Genomic DNA, 23,816 nt, shown 5'->3' on the forward strand with positions numbered 1-23,816 from the left:
ATGTGTCCATCCCTGCTCAGCATAATATATTATTTTTATTAATATATTATTCATAACTGACGCGAACATTCGCTGAACTGCGCATATATTAAGGTCCAAATCGCCAAACCCCAATCCTATCGGACAGGAAGGTGCCCACGATCGTTTTGCCCCGGTCCGGTGTGGCGTTTCCCCCGTGATCGCGTCGTCGGATCTTTTTGTACGATTATTTATATCACTTTTGTCATGTATTCGTTTAGCAGATGCTGATACTAATCCTTCTGTGAAAGAAAGGCTAAACACTTTTGCGGATGGATGGGGGGTTTGTCGTCCATAAACAACAAGGAAATATATTGTGTTGACCCGGCGACATCATTAACCCGTCCAATATACAGTATGACACACATTTATCAATGACTGTATTTAAATAATAATCATTATTATAATAATACAATATCCAATTTAAAACAGTCATTAATCTCTCACTATATTGTAGTAATAATAATACAAATAATAATATCTTGTGTTGACCCAGGGACGTCATATTCTTGTGATGACCCAGGGACGTCATATTCTTGTGTTGACCCAGGGACGTCATATTCTTGTGTTGACCCAGGGACGTCATATTCTTGTGTTGACCCAGGGACGTCATATTCTTGTGTTGACCCAGGGACGTCATATTCTTGTGATGACCCAGGGACGTCATATTCTTGTGATGACCCAGGGACGTCATATTCTTGTGTTGACCCAGGGACGTCATATTCTTGTGATGACCCAGGGACGTCATATTCTTGTATTCATATTCTTGTAATAATAATAACAATATCTTATATAAGGCCAAGAGTAATCTATCACTATGCTGCAATAATAATAATAATAATAATGAAATATCTTGTGTTGGCCCAGGGACTTCATTCTTAATAGCTCATCTAATATAAGACAAACAGTAATTAATCTCTTTATTTTATTATTATTATTAATAATAATAATACAATATCTAATATAAGACCAAGAGTAATCTATCAATATACTGCAATAATAATAATAATAATAATAATAATAATAATGAAATATCTTGTGTTGACCTAGGGACTTCATTCTTTATAGCTCATCTAATATAAGACAAACAGTAATTAATCACTTTATTTTATTATTATTATTAATAATAATAATAAAACAATATCTAATATAAGACCAAGAGTAATCTATCAATATACTGCAATAATAATAATAATAATGAAATATCTTGTGTTGACCCAGGGACGTCATTCTTTATAGCTCATCTAATATGACAAATTAATTAATCACTTTATTTTATTATTATTATTATTAATAATAATAACAATAATAATACAATATCTAATATAAGACCAAGAGTAATCTATCACTATACTGCAATAATAATAATAATAATAATAATGATGAAATATCTTGTGTTGACCCAGGGACGTCATTCTTTATAGCTCATCTAATATAAGACAAACAGTAATTAATCTCTTCATTTTAATACTAATAACAATAATGATAATAATAATAATGAAATAAAGCATATATTAATGCATTATTCTGCTTGACCTTATTCTACATTCCTAATCCTATCTAATACCTAAACTGAACAAGGAACTTACTAATTGTTAATAAGCAGTAAACTACTTAGGAAGTTTATTGAGTAAAAAGTCATTATTAATACTGAATATGTGTTCCCTATACTAAAGTGTTACCTGTACTGTTACTATTTATATAACTTTTTTAAAGTAAATATTAAATTGGTTAAATTTAACATTAAATCTATTTTTCTTTTTTCATTATAGCTTTAAGATTTTATATCAACTTTCAAATAATTCCTCAACAGGTTTGAAGATTTCTCAGTTCTTTGCTTATACTTCAAGGATCACTGGCTGGTAATAGGACACGCGTGGTCGGACAGTGCTACAACCATGCCAACTCCGATACAAACAATCTTGTTGAAAGGTGATATTTGCAATTAAACTTATGCAACTTCATTATGAGTTCATGCAAATAATGTCATAGAATCACAAGCATTTGGAATATAGTTATATAATAAATCAAACACAATCATATTAAAACATGTATTGTTTTTCTTTGCTTGTCTAATCAGATTTTTCCATCGCCTAAATATCAGTTTTTGTTTGGCATTAGGAACCTTAGACTGGATCTTATCAGCATTCTCATCAAGAAGACAGATGGATACTTCCAGGTCATTCATGATTTACAGGCAGACAGTTTGAAGAATGAAAAATGCTTCTTTGAAGACTGTTTCTGTAGCTGCCCAATAGGAGTCAGAGGACATCGCTGTAAACACCTTGTACTTGTACTTACTGATCAAGTGAACACGATTCTCAGAAGTTTCCTGATTTGAATTATCAAATAAACGGACGTGCTAGTGTAATTAAGCAAAATAAGCTTTACTCCATTCTGTGCTTTGACAGAAAAGAGGTACATGTAAGTGTGCATATGAGAAATTAAGTGCAAGAGACTTGTTTTTTTTTGGTTTTGTTTATTTTACTATGTATTGTTTTAAAACAATGAAAAATTATGTAATCTTTAATTGTAAATTAAGCTAAGTAAACCATGAACATTTAGCATTACTCTGCTGTCTGAATGCGTTCTCTAACAGTGATATATTGTATATTTAAATCAATAAACTGTAACATTACTTAATTGAGATGACAATGTTTGAAACAATTACAATTCATTTGTTATTGTGTTCACTGGATCAGTGTACCTCTACTTAAACTGACTGATTAAAAATGAGATGACAACATCTACAACTTGTGGTCCAAATCTATGGGTCAGCAGACTAAAAGGTGAATCCTCTCCCAGTTTTTTCCCTCAGCAAGCACTGGTGAGTACAGAGTGTATTCCTGAAAACACAAATGGACAGATTTGTAAGCAAGAATCAAGTAAAAAAAAAAAAAAATACAAAAAAATCTATAGATAGAGCTACAAATAATGAAGTCCCTGGGTCAACACAAGATATTTCATTATTATTATTATTATTATTATTATTATTATTATTGCAGTATAGTGATATATTACTCTTGGTCATATATTAGGTATTGTATTATTATTAATAATAATACAATAAAGTGATTAATTACTGTTTGTCTTATATTAGATGAGCTATAAAGAATGACGTCCCTGGGTCAACACAAGATATTTCATTATTATTATTATTATTATTATTGCAGTATAGTGATAGATTACTCTTGGTCTTATATTATTGTATTATTATTATTAATAATAATAAAATGACGTGATTAATTACTGTTTGTCTTATATTAGATGAGCTATAAAGAATGAAGTCCCTGTGTCAACACAAGATATTTCATTATTATTATTATTATTATTATTATTGCAGTATAGTGATAGATTAATCTTGGTCTTATATTAGATATTGTATTATTATTATTTTTAATAATAATAATAAAATGACGTGATTAATTACTGTTTGTCTTATATTAGATGAGCTATAAAGAATGAAGTCCCTGGGTCAACACAAGATATTTCATCATTATTATTATTATTATTATTATGCAGTATAGTGATAGATTAATCTTGGTCTTATATTAGATATTGTATTATTATTAAAATGAAGTGATTAATTACTGTTTGTCTTATATTAGATGAGCTATAAAGAATGAAGTCCCTGGGTCAACACAAGATATTTCATTATTATTATTATTATTATTATTATTATGCAGTATAGTGATAGATTACTCTTGGTCTTATATTATTGTATTATTATTAATAATAATAATAAAATGACGTGATTAATTACTGTTTGTCTCATATTAGATGAGCTATAAAGAATGAAGTCCCTGGGTCAACACAAGATATTTCATCATTATTATTATTATTATTATTATGCAGTATAGTGATAGATTAATCTTGGTCTTATATTAGATATTGTATTATTATTAAAATGAAGTGATTAATTACTGTTTGTCTTATATTAGATGAGCTATAAAGAATGACGTCCCTGGGTCAACACAAGATATTTCATTATTATTATTATTATTATTATTATTGCAGTATATTGATAGATTAATCTTGGTCTTATATTAGATATTGTATTATTATTAATAATAACAATAATAAAATGAAGTGATTAATTACTGTTTGTCTCATATTAGATGAGCTATAAAGAATGACGTCCCTGGGTCAACACAAGATATTTCATTATTATTATTATTATTATTATTATTATTGCAGCATAGTGATAGATTACTCTTGGCCTTATATAAGATATTGTTATTATTATTACAAGAATATGAATACAAGAATATGACGTCCCTGGGTCAACACAAGAATATGACGTCCCTGGGTCATCACAAGAATATGACGTCCCTGGGTCAACACAAGAATATGACGTCCCTGGGTCAACACAAGAATATGACGTCCCTGGGTCAACACAAGAATATGACGTCCCTGGGTCAACACAAGAATATGACGTCCCTGGGTCATCACAAGAATATGACGTCCCTGGGTCAACACAAGAATATGACGTCCCTGGGTCAACACAAGAATATGACGTACCTGGGTCATCACAAGAATATGACGTCCCTGGGTCAACACAAGATATTATTATTTGTATTATTATTACTACAATATAGTGAGAGATTAATGATTGTTTTAAATTGGATATTGTATTATTATAATAATGATTATTATTTAAATACAGTCATTGATAAATGTGTGTCATACTGTATATTGGACGGGTTAATGATGTCGCCGGGTCAACACAATATATTTCCTTGTTGTTTATGGACGACAAACCCCCCATCCATCCGCAAAAGTGTTTAGCCTTTCTTTCACAGAAGGATTAGTATCAGCATCTGCTAAACGAATACATGACAAAAGTGATATAAATAATCGTACAAAAAGATCCGACGACGCGATCACGGGGGAAACGCCACACCGGACCGGGGCAAAACGATCGTGGGCACCTTCCTGTCCGATAGGATTGGGGTTTGGCGATTTGGACCTTAATATATGCGCAGTTCAGCGAATGTTCGCGTCAGTTATGAATAATATATTAATAAAAATAATATATTATGCTGAGCAGGGATGGACACATTTGAAATGGCACATTTTAAATAATATGCACTTACCTTTGTAAAATGAAGGCGACGTCAAAGCACACAATTCAAATAGTGGCGCGCAAGCTGAGGCTGGGCACATGTCACGTGACGTGAGTAATCTGATTGGTTGCTCAAATTTACCTTAAGCACCTCCCTTGTTGACCCAGGGACGCGTCGAACTCGGCAGAATCAGGACGTGCGTAGATGCAACAGCGTCTAACACTTCAGTTTCATCCAACGCACCCAAAGATAAACTGCAGTGCTTTACAACCATAGGACAGGAAGAACTAACTAAACTTATCACTGTATCTAAACCAACAACATGTTTATTAGATCCTGTACCCACTAAATTACTGAAAGAGTTGTTACCTGTAGCCGAAGAACCGCTTCTCAATATCATTAACTCGTCGTTATCTTTAGGTCACGTCACAAAACCATTCAAGCTGGCGGTTATCAAGCCTCTTATTAAGAAACCAAAACTAGATCCTAGTGTACTGGCAAATTATAGGTCTATTTCAAATCGTCCATTTATGTCTAAAATTTTAGTCTGCTAAAAAATTGTCTGCTCAATTGAGCACCTTCCTGCACAAAAATGATCTTTATGAAGAATTTCAGTCAGGTTTTAGGCCCCACCATAGCACAGAAACTGCACTTGTTAAAATTACAAATGACCTGCTTCTTGCGTCAGATCAAGGCTGCATCTCATTTCTAGTCTTACTTGATCTTTGTGCTGCGTTCGACACCATGTCCGATCTACCTGCGTTGTCTACCTGTCCGATCGCTACCATTTTGTTTACTTAAATGGGGAGTCATCTCATTTATCATCAGTAAAATATGGAGTGCCACAAGGATCCATCCTAGGTCCCCTTCTATTTTCAATATACATGTTGCCCCCTGGTAATATTATTAGAAAATATGGAATTAGCTTCCACTGTTATGCTGATGATACTCAGCTATATATCTCAACGAGACCAGATGAAACTTCTCAATTATCTAAGCTTACAGAGTGTGTTCAAAATGAAAAAAATTGATTGACAAATAATTTTCTCCAATTAAACTCGGATAAGACAGAGATATTGATTATTGGACCAAAAAACACTACACAGAATCTTGTACAGGTAGATTACAATCTGCAACTAGGCGGATGAACTGTTACTTCCTCTACAGTCAAAAATCTGGGTGTTATATTTGACAGCAACTTCCCTTTAGAAAATCATATTTCCCATGTTACAAAAACTGCATTCTTCCATCTTAGAAACACTGCCAAACTACGAAACATGTTATCGGTTTCTGATGCAGAAAATCTAGTTCATGCATTCATGACCTCTAGACTGGACTATTGTATTGCACTTCTAGGTGGTTGTCCTGCTTCTTCAATAAACAAGCTACAGGTTGTCCAAAATGCAGAAGCTAAAGTCCTTACAAGGTCAAGAAAATATGATCATATTACCCCAATTTTACAGTCTCTGCACTGGCTACCTATTAAGTTCCGTATCAGTTACAAATTATCATTACTTACCTATAAGGCCCTAAATGGTCTAGCTCCTGCCTTCTACCACATTACAATCCATCACACTCCCTAAGGTCACAAAACGCTGGACTTTCGGTAGTTCCTAGGATAGCAAAGTCCACTAAAGGAGGTAGAGATTTCTCACATTTGGCTCCTAAACTTTGGAATAGCCTTCCTGATAATGTTCGGGGTTCAGACACACTCTCTCTGTTTAAATCTGGATTAAAAACACATCTCTTTCGCCAAGCATATGAATAATGTATCTATTAAATTGTGAGTGTAGGTGCATCTGATCAAATGTGCATTCTTAATAATTAGCTTGGGTTAAACTAATTTTACTTTGTTGGATCAGCAGCTATTCTAATGATGTCTCTATTTTGTTTCTATGTTTTTGCATTTACATCCCGTGGTAACTAGGATTTACACAAGCTCCAGAACACCTGAGAAGAGATGATGCTGACCCTCAGAGGACCCCAGATGATGCTAACCCTGAATCAACAAACACAACTAATAAATATTGCTACAAGTGTGACTGCATCATATAATAATTATTAATTAATAATATTAATAATGTTCATCATCTGGCTGACTACGTCTTGTATTAATTTTTCTAAAAATCCTGTCAGACATGCACAAACTGACAGTCACCACTTATAAGCTACTACTAAATATTGTAGAAACATTATTTTCTGTAAAGTTGCTTTGTAACGATTTGTATTGTAAAAAGCGCTATACAAATAAACTTGAATTGAATTGAATGTCTAGCTTTTGAGGATCTTTTGGTCTACTACTTCACTACTTCTTCTGTACATTTAATTGGTAGTTTGCAATCATTGTGCATTACCACCATCTACTGGGCTGAGGTGTGATCACACTGGGATGTCATCAAAAAAAAAAAAAAAAACTTTTAACATCCTATAGGACCAAAGCCCAAGCTTCAGCTGGCGCTGCGTGTTCAGCTCCTCCAGCTTCCACTCTGAGCTCCTCATCCTACAGGAGAAAATAATTAAATAATTAAAAAAAAACTGCCCTAATAGTGGACTGTGTGTTGGTTAAATTTTCCATTGTTAAAGTCTTTATTTGCCATTCTTCATATTGTCCCTTTCTCTGGTGTATTGTGTACAATCTAGAAGTATGTGTTTTACATTATCTATTACTCCACAGTTTGTACATACTCCAGTCTGATATTTCCTTATAATATTTAATCCACTATTTAAACTTGTATGTCCCGTCCTCAGTCTGGTGAACCATATTTCCTCCTGCCTTTCCACTCCACTGATTTTACTAGTTGTAACCTCTTTGTGTATGTTGTACAAGTGTCTGCCTTTTCCCTCCTTATCCCATCTCTCCTGCCACATTCTGTTAATTGTGTCCTTAATAAAACTTTCTGACCTGCTTATTTTGATATCCAGTCTGTTTACTTCGCTTTGTCCTATTTAAGAGATATCTTGATTGCAAACAGGTGTGGCAGTAATCAGGCCTGGGTGTGGCAAATATGAGAAATTGAACTCAGGTGAGATCAACCACAGGAAAACACTTCTTCACACACGGCCATGTAGTTTTGGATTTTGTTTACCCTTAATAATAAAAACCTTAATTTAAAAACTGCATGTTGTGTTTACTTGTGGTATCTTTGACTTATATTTAAATTAGTTTGATGATCTGAAACATTAAAGTGTGACAGACATGCAAAAAATCAGGAAGGGGGCCAACACTTTTTCAGTGGTCTGAGTTGTGCAATAAAAAGAAGAATATGAAGTGAGAAATTGCAATAGAACTGATATTTGGCAAAGAATTAATCAAAAAAGAGAATGAAATGTATTAGAAAATAGGCTTTCTACAATGAAACACGTGAGCACTCAGCAGATGGCAGCATGTAACAAAAAAAGGAAAAAAGAACGAGCGAAAGTCCATCACTAGAGGGCGCTACTGACATCTATAAATGTTTATCTTATTACACAAATGATAAGAATTCATGTGCCTTAAAATGTACTTGAGAGAACAAATTAAGTCTCAAAAAAAAAAAAAAAAACATGGAGAATAAATGTTCACATAAACAGCATCAATATATATATATATATATATATATATATATATATATATATATATATATATATATATAACATTTTATAATGTTCTGACTTCACTTACAGAGATGGTTTCATATTTAAAGAAATGTATATTCATATGTTCAGTTATATTCATAACTGTTTCTTTTAATCTGGGTAGCACCCTTACACAAATTTATTAGGGTAAGCTTCCATTCACATACCACAGGTACCAAAGTGTGATACTCCTGGGTATTATCCAAGTGTCACAAAATAATAATAATAAAATTAATTAATTAATTAAATTAAATAAATATATATATTTTTAAATGGCTAAAAAAGACAAAGTATAACATCTTAAGTATCTTAAGTAATTTGGTGGAAACTGTGGTTACCATGGTAAATGTTTGTAAATCAATCAATGACTCAGATAAACTCACAAAACACGTGATGATGTATATTGATTACTCATTGGTCTGATGTTTGTTCTCACACAGTTGTCACAAGGGAACTGTGTCAGTCATTATAAGGTTTGTACTTAAATGCCCAGTTACACAAATGTGTTTCATTATCAGTGTTTTTTATTTTATTTTATATATATATCAAAGTTTAGGAGAACTAGTTTTATATCTTCCACAAAGGGAACTTTGTTAAGTTGAGCAGAACTATGTATCTAACATAACAACTCAGGAACCAGTATGCTATATAGCTGTATAAACAAGCATTAAGACTCTCCAAAAAACATATTTCAACTTAAAACTATAGTAGACTGTAGGAGAATTTCAGTCAGGTTTCAGGCCCCACCACAGCAAAGAAACTGTACTGTTTAAAATGACAAATGACCTGCTTCTTGTGTCAGACAGAGGTTCGATCTTATTGCTAGTTTTACTTGATCTTATTGCTGGATAGGTCATCACATACTCATAGATTGATTACAAAACTATACAGGTATTCAAGGGCAGGCATTAAGATGGTTTAGATCCTACCTTTCCAATTGCTACCACTTTGTTTATTTAAATGGGGAGTCATCTCATGATTAATGGTAAAATATGGAGTGCCACAAGGCTATGTCCTAGGTCCTCTGCTATTTTCAATATGCATGTTTCCCCTTGGTAATATGAAAAATAAGGGATCAGTTTCCATTGTTTTGCTGATGATACTCAACTAGATATCTCAACGAGACCAGATAAACTTTTAAATTATCTTAACAAACAGAGTGTGTTAAAAATGTAAGATTGGATGACCAATAATAGCAGAGATATTACTTACTGGACCAAAAAAACAGTACACAGAATCTCTTTTATTTTGCTTTTAGATGGATCTACTGCTACTTCCTCTACAGTCAAAAATCCGGGTGTTATATTAGACAGCAACTTCCCTTTAGAAAATCATATTTCCCAAAAAGCATTCTTCCATCTTAGAAACATTGCCAAGCTACAAAACATTTTACCTGTTTCTGATGCAGAAAAGCTAGTTTATGCATTCATGACCTCTAGACTGGACTATTGTAATGCACTGCTAGGTGGTTGTCCTGCATCTTACATTTACGTTAAATCATTTAGCAGACGCTGAATGATTATCAAATACAGGTAGTCAGTAAACATGTACAGGTTGTCCAAAATGCAGCGGCTATTGTCATTTCCAGGTCAGGAAAATATGATCATATTCCCTAATTTTAAAGTCTCTGTTCTGGCTACCTGTTAAGTTCTGTATCAGTTACAAATTATTATTGCTTGCCTATGAGGCCCTTAATGGATTAGCTACTGTGTTCTTAACTAGTCTTCTACCACACTACAATCCATCTACACAGAATACCTGAGAAGAGATAATGCCAATGACACCAACCCAAAAACAACATACATAACTACCAAGTTTTGCTATAAGTTTGATTTCATCATATAATAAGTGCTGTTAATAGTGTTCATCATCTGTTTGATTATGTCTTTTATTGATTTTTTCATACATTTCTGCCATATGTACATAAACTTACAGTCACCACTGATAAACTACTTCTAAATATTGTAGAAACTTAATTTGCTTAATTTGCTTTCAAACGATTTTTATCGTAAAAAGTGCTATAGAAATAAACTTGAATTGAACTGAACTATAATGTTTCTTAAAGGAGTACGTGATGCAGTCTGCAAGTTCAAACTGTTCACGTCTGAATATTTACTATTTCCTGTTATCAGTGTTCATCTGTGGTTTGGCTAAGTGCTAACCGCTAACAGACTAAAATTTTGCTAAGCTGGCAGCACAGAAAGGCTGAGGCTACAAGAGAGATATTTAGTTAAACACAAACATTGTCTAAATGAAATCAAAGAAGACATAGTATACAAATGAACAGAGTTATACAGTTAATAATATGCCACAATAATAATATTCCATAATTCTGGATTTAGTTAAACAGAAGTTTAATTCTGACTGGTACATTTACTGACACACGGCTGTAGACTTTTTTTTTCCATTTTGCAAAATGTACAATTAAAAATACATGAGGTTAAAAGTTGTGTGGGCCACCATGACAGTGCACATTCCATATACAAAGAGCGTTATTAATATCTGTCTCGTTGACTCGTCAGCAACGTGGGATGATTTCATCTTGACTACTTGAGCAACTTCCTGTGGTTTCTTGTCTCGCTAGCTTTGGTATCTTTGCATGCATCACCTACACAAACGCTTGATATTTCCTTAGAAACACTGCGACGCAAATCAACCCAAGGGTCACCGAGACTTTGTTTAATTTTTCATGAGTTTGAACATTTAAAAACATTTTTTTTTTTTTTTTTGAATGCATGTGACAGTATCAGTCCTAGACATGGGAGTAAAGGGTGGAGAATATTTCAACAGTCTGTCCCATCCCCAGGACTTGTATGAGGTGAGATCCAGGAAGCAGGTTGATAAGATAACCAGTGACCTCTACAATAACCCTCTTATTGCACCATCCAGCTCCTAAAATAATCCTTGTGTTGAAAAAAAAAAACGAATACATGCCTTACAATGGTAAATTACAGTAACAATGTCAGCACAGACATAGATAGATAGATAGATTATTGCTGGATAGGTCATCACATACTCATAGATTGATTACAAAACTATACAGGTATTCAAGGGCAGGCATTAAGATGGTTTAGATCCTACCTTTCCAATTGCTACCACTTTGTTTATTTAAATGGGGAGTCATCTCATGATTAATGGTAAAATATGGAGTGCCACAAGGCACTGTCCCATCCCCAGGACTTGTATGAGGTGAGATCCAGGAAGAAGGTTGATAAGATAACCAGTGACCTCTACAATAACCCTCTTATTGCACCATCCAGCTCCTAAAATAATCCTTGTGTTGAAAAAAAAAACGAATACATGCCTTACAATGGTAAATTACAGTAACAATGTCAGCACAGACATAGATAGATAGATAGATAGATAGATAGATAGATAGATAGATAGATAGATAGATAGATAGATAGATAGATAGATAGATGTTTTCTAAGTTAAACAAATATTTTAATGTAAAAGATACAAATGAGCTATAAATTACATTTATATTTGCACATACAATTTACATTATTGTTATTTATGGTAATATTTATGGTAATTACTAGTAGCATATTGACTGTTTATTAGGACTTACAATGCATATATTAATGCATTATTGTGCATGAGCATATTCTATATTTTCTTAACCTTACCCCACACCTAAATGCAATTACTACAACTACACTATTTACTATTAAAAAGAGTTTGAGGGAAAATTCTTATATAGCGAATATGTGTTCCCTTATATAAAGTGCTATTTTTATACTTTATACTTTATTTATGTTGTATATATTTTAATGTTATCTATCATAAATGTATATTGTGTATTAAGACATATCATGAGTACAGAATGTTTGCTGTGTCTCAACCCAGCTAGTTCTTTGTAAGTGTAAATTTATAAACCAACAAATGTGAATCTAAATTGTTTGTTTGTTTGTTTATTTTTTGTATTTTTCAAATAGTTTGAGAATGAGTCTGAGACTGAGCAGATAGAACTTTTAAATTCCATGACCCTTGACCACAAGTTCCTCAATCTCCTCTTGGTAAAGCAGCACAAGAAAGTAAATGCATGTTGGCGCTGTGGCTAATCTGTAAACCACAGAAAAGACAATGGGGGGGGGGGGGGTAGCCTCCCTCTCACATTTCAAAACTGGTAGAAGCAGTGATGTTACAGAAGTGATGCAGAGGAAAGCTCTAAAGACAGACTCTTAAAACCATCCATGACTCTGTCGCTGTCTTGTGACATAGCTGTGGGGATTTCCTGTCCTGGCTGTGACTAAAGCCTCAAACTCACTTGGACTATAACTGTCCACCACACATAAAAATAACTCCTCTTGGCTGGAATGTACTGCACTAAATGCTAATTGTGTATATGGTATATTCCCTTGTTAAATATATCTCAAAGAGAAGAGGATGTGCGAAGTGACATTCACAGACCAGCATTTATGGTCAAGACCAAATAAGGCAGTGATGTCTACTGAAGACCGGGGCTAGTTGTCACATGGAAAGTTGTCACAAATACTTTTTCTCAGTAACTGTATGGTTTAGAGTCACACATCCATTACACAATTTGAAATTAATTTTCAATTACACAAAGATAAATAAAATTATTCAAAACATTAATAATGAGTGTATACTATTCCAATACCTTCAGTATTCTCCAGTTATTGCATTTTATGTCATGATTTACTTTTTTTTCTTTCTTTTTTTTCTAATAAAGGTCATACAATAAAATGTTATTCTCACTAATGGATCCTCAGTAGTGAATGGGTGCCGTCACAATGAGAGCTTGAACAGCTTGATGGAATATCATGGTATTGAGGTGTTGTATGTGTGGTTTAACTGTGGATATCATGATCTAAATATATGCTACTATGGAAGACCAGTGGTGACTTTTAATAAAATTCAAACAGTCAGAATAATTACATTTCACCAGAAAGGGAAGGAAAGGAAATGCTCTGTATTTCACTTATCCGTGTTCACACACAAACCAGTGAGTAGTGAACACATACACATTGTGAACACACATCCAGAGTAGTAGTTTTGTGAACACATACCTGGTCTTGGTATTGAGAATTATTTTTTTTCGGGGGGGGGAGGAATTTTCATTTTTGGGTGAACTGTTCCTTTAAAGCGCTAATTCGCCACAGAAATAGCACTTTTTATTCACAGACTTCTAGTTCTGAGTGAACAAAAAAGTTATAAAAGCAAAAAAAAATAAATAAATAAATAAATAAATAAATATTAATTAATATTCTGGTAGGGAAAAATTATTGATTTGGTATATTATCCGTCACATTATTATTTTTTTTCCACACAAGTACCTGCCTAATGTTTGCATGCACCATTTTTTTCCACTTGAACATTTTGCACAACATGCTGTGGTTTGTTTTCACACAAGCTTCTGTGCAGTTGAATCATTATTGGTTTCACTTTTCACTCTAACACTTATATCCTAACTGCATGAATTATTTAATTAAAATGTGTTCCTTAATTAATCATATAATGCAATAATACACTTTGTTGACAATGCTGATCTGTTGTAACAGTTATTTAATTCCCAATTTTTTATTCCCATTAACAAATTTTAGCAAAATTAAAGAACATCGCCAGAGCATCATCATCATACTAGCGTAACAAAATTATTACTCGGTCCTGTATTTTTGGCTTTCACGTGTCCAGATTTGACACTAGTCCCATGACAAATTTCACAGAAACCCTACAAATGACGATACTCTCCAGTTATCCTTGTCATTTCCAATAATTACATCATTTACAGTAGCTAATATCTCTGTGAAGCAACAACCTAGATAACTGTAAATGTTCATCTTTTAGAAGTAACCTCCATAACTCATGTCATGTCCATGTCATGCTGCAGAGTGATTAATCTTGCGTAAGTTATTCCGTTATGAAGCATTAACAAAGACGATACTTCCCGTTTCTGAGGACATAAAAAGCAATAGCAGCCCAAGTGCAGCAAACAGTTTGTGGAATCAGATAGCACACAGGATCCCTCAGGAAACATGTACCTGTCCTCAGCATCTCAACAAATGATCTGTTTGTTTTCTTTAGTTATATTCCTGTGTGCTTTTACATCAGGAGGTGAGTGTCCTTTGACTTCTGCACTCGCACACAAATTGACATTTGCACTCAATACTTAAGGAAAATTGTTACATTTATTTAAAAAATGTATATATATGTTCAACCATAAACCTAATTAAATTCTTATAGATTATAGTTAAAACAAGGACACAAGTATTGGCCAATGTATTAAGAATACTCTGCTTAAGACATAATCTCTAAAGTCTTATTAGCTTATGAAATTTAGCTTTATTTACATTGTTACACTTCGAGAGCTTCCGAAATCAACCTAAAAATGGGAAATACTTTTATTTATGGATGTCTTTCTGTCTGCTTGCAGTGATCTCTCATGACCCTAAAAGGCCAACCTGCTGCAAGGAGGAGATGCTCACGGATAAAGAACCTTTGATCAAAATCACAAGCTGTTACAACCTTCCAGCAACACGCAAATGTCTTGCAGCTGTAGTGTAAGTCTGTCAGTTAAAAACAATAATAATCAAATGCCTGCCAAATCTCTTCTTTGTCAAAAAGCATTTTATTGCATAAATTTTGTCAGTATATGTAGTCTGAATGCATTTCACCTTTCATCTTTACAGGTTCGTTGATAAAAATAACTGGTTGCACTGCATCGATCCTAAGGCTCCATGGCTCAGTAAAAGGACAAAACGTCTAGAAAAGGTTAGAGTCTTCAGATTATGAAAAAGAGTATGTAAGGAGTAATGCAGGATAGATGAACTGAATAAAATATGACAACCTCTGCATGGTTTATACAAACAAAGTCTATTATAAATTGGTATATATATAAAGGGCTACTTCCTGACCTGGTTTTCTTCTGTTCTAATTCAACAGAACGGTGTGATTTGTAAAGATTATACTAAATCTGAAGATACAGACATGGTGACCAAACATCTGTGAACTTCACCCAGAATCCGGTCTTCACCAGCCACACCAGCAAGGCTTCTTTTCCATCTCTGTTAGCCAGACAAGCTACACTGTACTACACAATTCTGCTGAATACACATGGCTCTTCTACGCTGGAAAAATATGTTGAACATATTGCACGAAGAAACAATCTGCGGTTCGCTTTCACACTTAGCTGCTGGGCAGTCTAAGTTATGTTATCCCTTTGTCTTTTTTATTTATTTTTCACATATTGATGTTCTAGTTTTATTTATAATGCTTAATTCATAAATCTTTATTTTCTTTTTAGAATTGTATGTATTATGCATTTGCTTTAAGTATTGTTTAATATATTTAATTTGTTTTTAATTCATCCGAGTATATATTTATTTTCCTATTATGACTTATAGAATATAATTTATTTAACTTGACATCAGTTAAAGTGTTTAAAATGTATTGGATGCAGTATGTATTAAACAAAGAGAAACTGCAATAAACACTACTAAATGTTGGTCTTCTGGAATGGAAATTTATCTAAAAACCAATTTAATAGAATACAACTAATATAAGCTTATTTCTGAATTTCTCCTGTGACTGTCTTAACCTTTGATTAAAGGCCTGAGGCCTACAGGAATGAGAGGTTAGCAACACCTTTCTAAATTATTTGAAACCATCAGAATATCTAAGGAGGGTCTTTGTGGTTATAATGCATTTCACAAGTATTATCACACAGATTTCACATAGAGGTCACAGTAGAGATGAGATGAACACACACACACACACACACACACACACACATACACACTCACTCACTCACTCACACCCAATAACTGTCTGAGGAAACAACATCAGTCATATGTTCCGTTTCTCTAAAACACTGATGGGAACTGTGCATCATCATCCTCCAGAATAATAACAGTCAGACACGTCTTAGAATTTGCTTATGTAAATATTTAGTGTAATGCTGTGAGAAATTATCTCAGACGAGTCTGATTTGTAAGCAATCACCACCGCAGCCATGTAAAGAATTTACAAAAAACTAACCTTTCATTAAAAACAAATGTGTGTGTGAAGGGGTTTCATTATGATTTTTTTTTCTCCAACACATTGTGGGCATGATTATTGGTCCCTTTTTACTGAATACTATTTGCAACCTCCATTTGCCAAGATAACAGCTCTTGAGTCTACTTCCATAATGCCAGATTAGTTTGGACATACCCCAAAAAATTTTGGAAACCATTCTTCCATACAGAATCTCTCCAGGTCCATGTTGGTGCCTCTCTTGTTCTGTTCAAATCACTTTATTTCTGCATGATTTAGGTCAGGGACTGTGATGGCCAAGGCAGAATCTTCAGTTCGTGCTCATTGGCTCATTTTTGAATTGATTTAGATTTTTGTTTTGGGTTAATTTGCCTGATGGAAGATCCAACCAATGCTTATTCTAAGATTTCTTGCAGAGTCTGTCAGATTTAGATTTTTTTTTATCGGTTGGTATTTGACAGAATCTGTGATACTATCTGAACATATCCAGGACCTCCGGCAGAAAAATAAATAATAAAATGGCTCATTTAAACACGCCCCCACATGTCTACCTCTACCCAAATATTCAGATGTGTGGTGCTCATTTTATGGAGAACTGTTTCCTGAGTAGCCTACAATGCTAGCTGTTCTGACTCACAGTCTGTAAGTACGTTTACATATGTAAACATTTGCCACTGACAATTCAAACATGAGTTTTGAGCAGTTTAGAGTAGCACTTGTTGTTTGTTGTTTCTCTGATCACAAATACAGAAATGGTTTTATGTTTACGTGACGTGATGGAACGCAGCGCTTCCAACGGTTACTGAAACCACACCTTTTTTCTTTGCATGAACATTGCGTTGGCAGCATTGCACAAGTATTTCCACATAGTTACGTAGATATGTGGGGGCAGGTTTAACAAGCCTTTTTAGGGGGATGTGGCAGAGTCTTAACTTTATCTCTTTGGGATTCAGACTTTAGTCTTTGCAATTTTACAGATCTTTGTTATGCACCACAAGCTTCTAATACTCCAAAGAAAAAAGGAAAAATTTAAATTGCATCATATGACCCCATAGGAAAAATAATTTAGGAGCTGAGACAATTGGTTGACTTTATGAACTACTAGTAAAATTACATAATTCTTAGAGTTTTGACACAATTAAGAGTAATTTTTTACTCTGAGCAGCTTTAGACATACAGTCCATGAACTATATTCTCTGGTTTTACTTATTCTGATGGATGATTAAGGGAATATGGCTTTTGTATTACCTCATATGTATACCTGTGAAATAGGAAGAAACATGGCTGGACAAAAAAAAAAAAAAAAAATGCTGAAACTTTTTGGGGGTTAATTTATTTTATTTTTTTCAGTCTATATCCCATTCATGTGATCACACATTTTAATATAATTGTTTCATTTTTATATATCAATTTTTTTAATATAATAGACTTAAAGTCATGAATGTGTCCCAATCTGTCAGAAGAGGATGCCTTCATGATAAACTGAAACTGAACTGAATTTCAGAAGAATCTGACAGTATGGAGCAGCTCAGTGTGAAAATATTGTGAAATGGAAGAACTTGACCCATGCCTTTCCACCAGCTAACAAAACTCCCCAACAAACCTCTTAGGTGAAGTGACTGTAGCATGTCAGCTCTTCCTTCCTAATGTGCTTCATTTGAAAACATGTCAACTTTACAAGATAAAATATATGAAAATTACTAAATTAAAAAAAGAAAGAAACCACTGATACACTGATGTGTTACAAATAAAACTCTTTTTTTAGTATACACTGAATTTTTCAAAAATAAATGGCCTCATCTACATTTAAATATATTAATTGAGCAAATGGCATTTACACCTGCTGTGACAAATGAATTCACTTCCAAAACAAACTACATGGAAATCCAGATACGGTGATGCAAAAGAACAATGATGAAATCATCCACAAAAATAAATGTGGCCGCAATGGACAGGATGCAGCCCCTGCAGTTCCGCTTTATTGACTATTTAAGGTCGAGCTAGTAAGAGTTTTGAATATATTCTCTCTGACTCCAGAAGTGAGCACTGAAGATCGACTCTGACAATGGAGACACGCAGGACCCTCATGAGGAGTTTGGCTGTTGCGGTGGTCATTGCATATGTGATCTGGACTACAACAGGTGAAGAGCTTTAACTGTTCATTCATTATTCTGTCTGATGGAACAATGCAGAATATTGAGGTTTACCCAGTTCTTTTGTTTTACTGTAGCTGAAGAACAAAAACTGGATACACCATGCTGCACTCAAGTCTCCAGAGCCAAGCTGACCGATCCCATCCTCAATTTCAGGCTGCAACCTGAAAGTCTTCCATGTGTGAGGGCCGTCATGTAAGTATCACAGTTCATTTCTAAAGAAAACATGTCATGATTAGAAATAAACAGCATCTGATGTTATATTTATGTGTTTTCAATGTTTTGATTCTCTTTGACAGCTTTGAAACAGAGCGGGGAGAATTCTGCAGGGATCCAAGACAACCATGGGTGAAGGAGAAAGTTAAGAATTTGTAAGTTAAACCTAACAAGTATGGTGAAACATAACAGAATTAGTAACAGCATAAAATACTTTTTAAAGTGTATTGTGATGCATTTAATAAAGTATTCTTGTATTCACACTTTTTTTTTTTTTTACAGAAGAGCTCAAAGAAACAAACCCCTGACTTCCACAGCAGCCCCAACATCATCTATTAGTGACCAAACTCATGTGGGAGGAGCTACAAGAAACTGACAGCTCATCAGTCACAAATGTCTTAAAATTAGCTAATAATGAGAACATAATAATGAGTAGTTAGGCCTTTTAAAACTAGCTGATTTTGCTGTAGCATTTGAAACATTTTGTAAATTATGCACATTTAAATTGATTATTTAAAATATTATGTGTTGTCAAATACATGTAGGACAATTTGACAGTGACTGTTATTAATCTATTCAGAAACTGAATTACAGTGAAACTTTTTTGTAACAATTGTGGTTTAAATATTCTATTTTATGTTTCACATTGAAATTTATTTCACACAAATTTCACACAATGTACTAGTAATGGACTTGTTGCGTTAACTTGTGTCGAGAAGGCTGACACAAGTCTGAGTGAATTTTACTTGAATGAGAACATTCATTTTTTTTCTTTATTTGATGAAGCAAATGAACAACTGCATTTTGAAACTTCAAATAAACTCTGATCAACATCTACATGGTTTTGCTTGTTGTTGATTTTTCCAAATGTGTGCAAGAGGTCCTTCCTTAAACCTGAAGACATCTTTTCTCTTAAGCATTTTTTCTTTTCTTTATGGCTGGTTGCTGACTATGCACTATTTTTTTGTTATTTGTTCTATTGATTTTGTACATTTCCTCCATAAACAATATTAGGTACTATAGAATGAGTAAGTTGGTACAGTATACACAAGTGCTGACCTTTTGGATTTTTCCTTTATACCAAAAAATCATCAAAAACCCAATCAGATATTAAAAACACAATAGTTAAATGTTCCTTCAACTCCAGGCACTTTTATGTCCCAGGCGTTGAGTTTTATTCTACAAATGATCTTTTTTGCTTTTTTTCTTACAGTGTATGAAGGTGATATTAAAACTCTCTGTAAATCTTTAATTATGTGCTTATTTATTAGTTATGCTTTTTCAAATGTCTATTATGTGTAGATTAAATGAAATTTAATGTACAGTGTTTATATGAGGGAATATTCTGTATTGATTTTTCACAGTTGTTTTCCCCACATTTTGAATTAAGCATGGCAGTGTGTTGTGTTTAAGGGTTAAAGAAAATGTACATAAACGTTCATATTACTAGTATGTTATTATTATTTTTTTTCTTAGAGTATGTATTTTAGAGTAATATTCTGAACTGTAACTAAACTTAAATAGACAAAGCAATTTGGCCAATTTATTCCAAAACTGATAAAAAATGAATTGGAGAATATGATGGTAAAAGTCAAGAACAATATTAAACACAATACATAATGAGAAATGTTAACATAAGAATGTGGCTGAAATGTTTTTCAAAAAAATAAATAAATAAATAAATTAACCGAACCAAAAGTGCTCATCACTAAAGAAACACCTAGTTAAAATATAAATATAATGGATTATTATATTAAAAATAAAATTGTAAAAATAACATTAAGGTAAAGAACATCCAATTAAATCCAAATCAGAAACTCAACACTTCAGCTTAAGTTACGTTTTCAGTTAAACTCATTTAACCCCTAAACTCATTTCGTGTATTGTGGTCTGTTTTGCATTTTTGGGGGGAGGGGGATACGTTTCTCATAAATTATGCTGATGGGTAAAATTGAATGTATTGTGGTTGAGAGGTGTGAATGCTTCTATGATAACTTGATGCTATGCTTTCAAAAGAGTGGTGGTAAGTTTGTGACGCATTACTTCTTTCTGACATCTACTGCACTGTATCTCTTAAAAGACCTCCACATAATAACTCACGCACATAATCAACACAACTAACTGACCAACACCAAACTACCTTCGATCTGGATGCCAAGAGCCATGGCCTGGACTTCTAGATTAATCACCATTGCTGTTCTGATCGCCCTCATGGGATGTTTCACTGGTGCACAAGCCAACTGTAAGTAACTAAACATGCAGCGCACAATATTTCAATGCCATAGTCAGTGTCACTGTCTCTTCATGTGCTCCTGATAATGAGAAACCTTAGAAAGAGCCCTAAATCTTCAGGATATAATACTGCTGTGATCATGAATTTGACTTTTGTCACATGAGGTCAGCAGGAAACCTCTTACAGGTTAGAGATGTAAAGGAAGTGAATATCCTGTCTTGAAAAATACCATATAAAAAGACTGAGTCTAGATACAGCATCTTCAAAACAGAAGCTAGCCTGCAAACATATTCTTCTTGTGGTTATCTGAATATTTTACACCAACATCATGCAGCTCTGCTGGAAATTAGCTCTGATGATGCTGGTTCTTGTGTGTGTTACTGCACAGCAACACAACTGTAAGTTGTAGGATTTAATACTGGATTTGTATTTCTATCATCTTTTTTACATTTATACTCAGATTTTGGCCTAATCTACCCAAAATGCAAATTTAGTTTATATTTACTCTTTCTTATGTTATTCCCAATAACCTGAATGACTTATTTTTTTCTGTGGAAGACAAAAGAAGATATTTTAAAGAATTTTGGTAAGAGTTTTGGTTCCCATTAACTTCCATTGTATGGACAAAAATATTAAGTCAAGGGGAACCGAAACTGCTTAGCTTCCAAAATTGTTCAATATCTTGTATATAAAATAAATGCATACAGGTTTGGAAAGACATGGGGTTGAGTAAATGATGACAGAATTTCAATTTTGTGTGGAAAATCCTTTTAATGATGGTGAATCCATTGCTATTTATTGCATTTAGCTGTAGCACAGTTTAGTTTTCTTTGATGGAGCCCTTATCAATATCATGATCTTCTCATTTTCACACATAAACAGTACGCACACAATATAAATTCAGTGGAGATTTCAATCTCAATCTCTCTTTCAGATCGTCGTCCCACTCGTGTTGGCGTGAGCTGCTGTAAGGAAGTGTCAGGAGGAAGAATCCCTGCTTCAATTAAACTGATGGGATACAAGCATCAGAATGCTCTGAGTCCATGTGTGGATGCTATAATGTAAGCTCTCTCGTTATTTCACAGAAGTTAATATGTATATGATATTGTGTTCATTTCACTTCATGTTTATTTATCTCCTGCAGATTCTACACAGAGAAGGAAAAGTTATGTTCAGATCCAAAAGCACCCTGGATTAAAAACCGTCTGAATGGTACAAACCTAATAATTATATGACATTTTAATATGATGCTTATGTTATGTACTATTTAAAAATATGATAATCTTTCCTCCAGGTCTGAAGAAGATAGTGGACTAAGAAAATGGAGGACTAGATGATGCTGAAAATCTATCTATACAGTATATGTAATCAATCTATCTATTAAAAAGAGAATATATATTCTGTATGTTTATTTAAGAAAAAAAAATATTATTTGATCTTCTTTATCTTTATCTTATGTGAATGTTAAGAGATGTTTAAAGACTTTGTTTAATCTGCTATAAAATTAAAAAGCATATTTTGAAAAATAACCATTAAAATTGTGCTTCTTTTGACACAAACATCCAGACTTTCATTTAAATGATATTTAAGATGAATCATTAAAGAAATAGTTCACACAAAAAAGGGAAATTCTGTCATTATTTACTCTTCCTCATGTCATTCCCAATATGTATGACTTTTTCTCTTGCGTGGGATATTATAATGGTAATTTAATGTTGCTTGTGAGCCCTTTTGAGGCTTGAAAGATTTAATCCACCTGTAACTGAATGAAGTCATTAATAGTGGATGAAATATTCCTCTGCCTAACTATCTTGTGTTACAGTAATGGTATGTTCTCCATCTAGTGGAGAACAGCACCTAAAGCACAGAGTAGGTCATAATGCATTATCAGTCAAATAAAGTGTCACCCCTGGTTAGTTGACTACAACTAAACAAATTATACATCTTATGGAAATATTAAACAGAAACAAACATGAACAAAATAACAGCACGCCCCCAAACAAGACATTCAAAAACAACTAAAAGTATTCCTAAAAGATTTACTAACATGACACAGTTTCTCAAAATTCGCTTAAAGACATTAGCCTACACTGGCAACACCGTAATAAAGCAAAGGCTAATCAAAGCTAATCACCTGGTGCTATTTATAAAGAAGAAGAAAAATCGATTTTGTGTGAGGTCTTTTTTTTTTTTTTTTTTTTTTTTTGTCTTTGAGAATATGTTACTCAGTGGGTTCCCTGAATGACCATGAATTTCCAATATACTAAATGCAACTGTGAAAAAATGTTTCGACACACCCAGTGTTGGCACTATTTAAAATTTAAATAAATATTTAGTTTTTTATGCTGCTAAGAGAACCAGCCTTGACTTACATGCTGTTTCAGAAATGGCATCCATATACAAAAACGGGATCAGTGTCAAAATTGAAGTGATGAACATAATGATGACCAGAGCAATGGATGGGACAAAAATATGATACATGCTTTTTAGGAACATTAAACACTTCTGATTTTGCCC

General features: G+C 33.4%; 2 protein-coding genes across 3 annotated transcripts; both read left to right on the top strand.

Moving 5' to 3' along the window:
• The first annotated feature begins 18,723 nt into the window (after positions 1–18,723).
• Positions 18,724–19,890, top strand: LOC113042373 (C-C motif chemokine 24-like). Its single transcript, XM_026201185.1, has 4 exons — positions 18,724–18,838; positions 18,928–19,045; positions 19,150–19,221; positions 19,349–19,890. Exons 1-4 carry the CDS (start codon positions 18,763–18,765, stop codon positions 19,440–19,442), a joined length of 360 nt encoding a protein of 119 aa, XP_026056970.1. The 5' UTR covers positions 18,724–18,762; the 3' UTR covers positions 19,443–19,890.
• A 1,235-nt stretch (positions 19,891–21,125) lies between these two features.
• Positions 21,126–22,716, top strand: LOC113042374 (C-C motif chemokine 12-like). Of its 2 annotated transcripts, none has more exons than XM_026201186.1 (4): positions 21,126–21,308; positions 22,234–22,360; positions 22,444–22,511; positions 22,594–22,716. In XM_026201186.1, the coding sequence occupies exons 1-4, from the start codon at positions 21,218–21,220 to the stop codon at positions 22,614–22,616; spliced, it is 309 nt and encodes a 102-aa protein (XP_026056971.1). In that variant the 5' UTR covers positions 21,126–21,217; the 3' UTR covers positions 22,617–22,716. The 2 variants fall into 2 exon arrangements, with proteins under 2 accessions (XP_026056971.1, XP_026056972.1); XM_026201187.1 differs by lacking the exon at positions 21,126–21,308 and adding an exon at positions 21,544–21,697.
• The last annotated feature ends 1,100 nt before the right edge of the window (positions 22,717–23,816 follow it).

This window comes from Carassius auratus, chromosome 24 (assembly GCF_003368295.1).
Source record: "Carassius auratus strain Wakin chromosome 24, ASM336829v1, whole genome shotgun sequence".
NCBI lineage: Eukaryota > Metazoa > Chordata > Actinopteri > Cypriniformes > Cyprinidae > Carassius > Carassius auratus.

Bases quoted from the DNA above. Each gene is read 5' to 3' on its own strand.
- LOC113042373 (XM_026201185.1), top strand. From the start codon at position 18,763: ATGGAGACACGCAGGACCCTCATGAGGAGTTTGGCTGTTGCGGTGGTC. The intron at 18,839-18,927 runs GTGAAGAGCTTT...GTTTTACTGTAG, and splicing joins TGTGATCTGGACTACAACAG to CTGAAGAACAAAAACTGGAT. The intron at 19,046-19,149 runs GTAAGTATCACA...TCTCTTTGACAG, and splicing joins CCATGTGTGAGGGCCGTCAT to CTTTGAAACAGAGCGGGGAG.
- LOC113042374 (XM_026201186.1), top strand. From the start codon at position 21,218: ATGCCAAGAGCCATGGCCTGGACTTCTAGATTAATCACCATTGCTGTT. The intron at 21,309-22,233 runs GTAAGTAACTAA...TCTCTCTTTCAG, and splicing joins CACTGGTGCACAAGCCAACT to ATCGTCGTCCCACTCGTGTT. The intron at 22,361-22,443 runs GTAAGCTCTCTC...TATCTCCTGCAG, and splicing joins CCATGTGTGGATGCTATAAT to ATTCTACACAGAGAAGGAAA.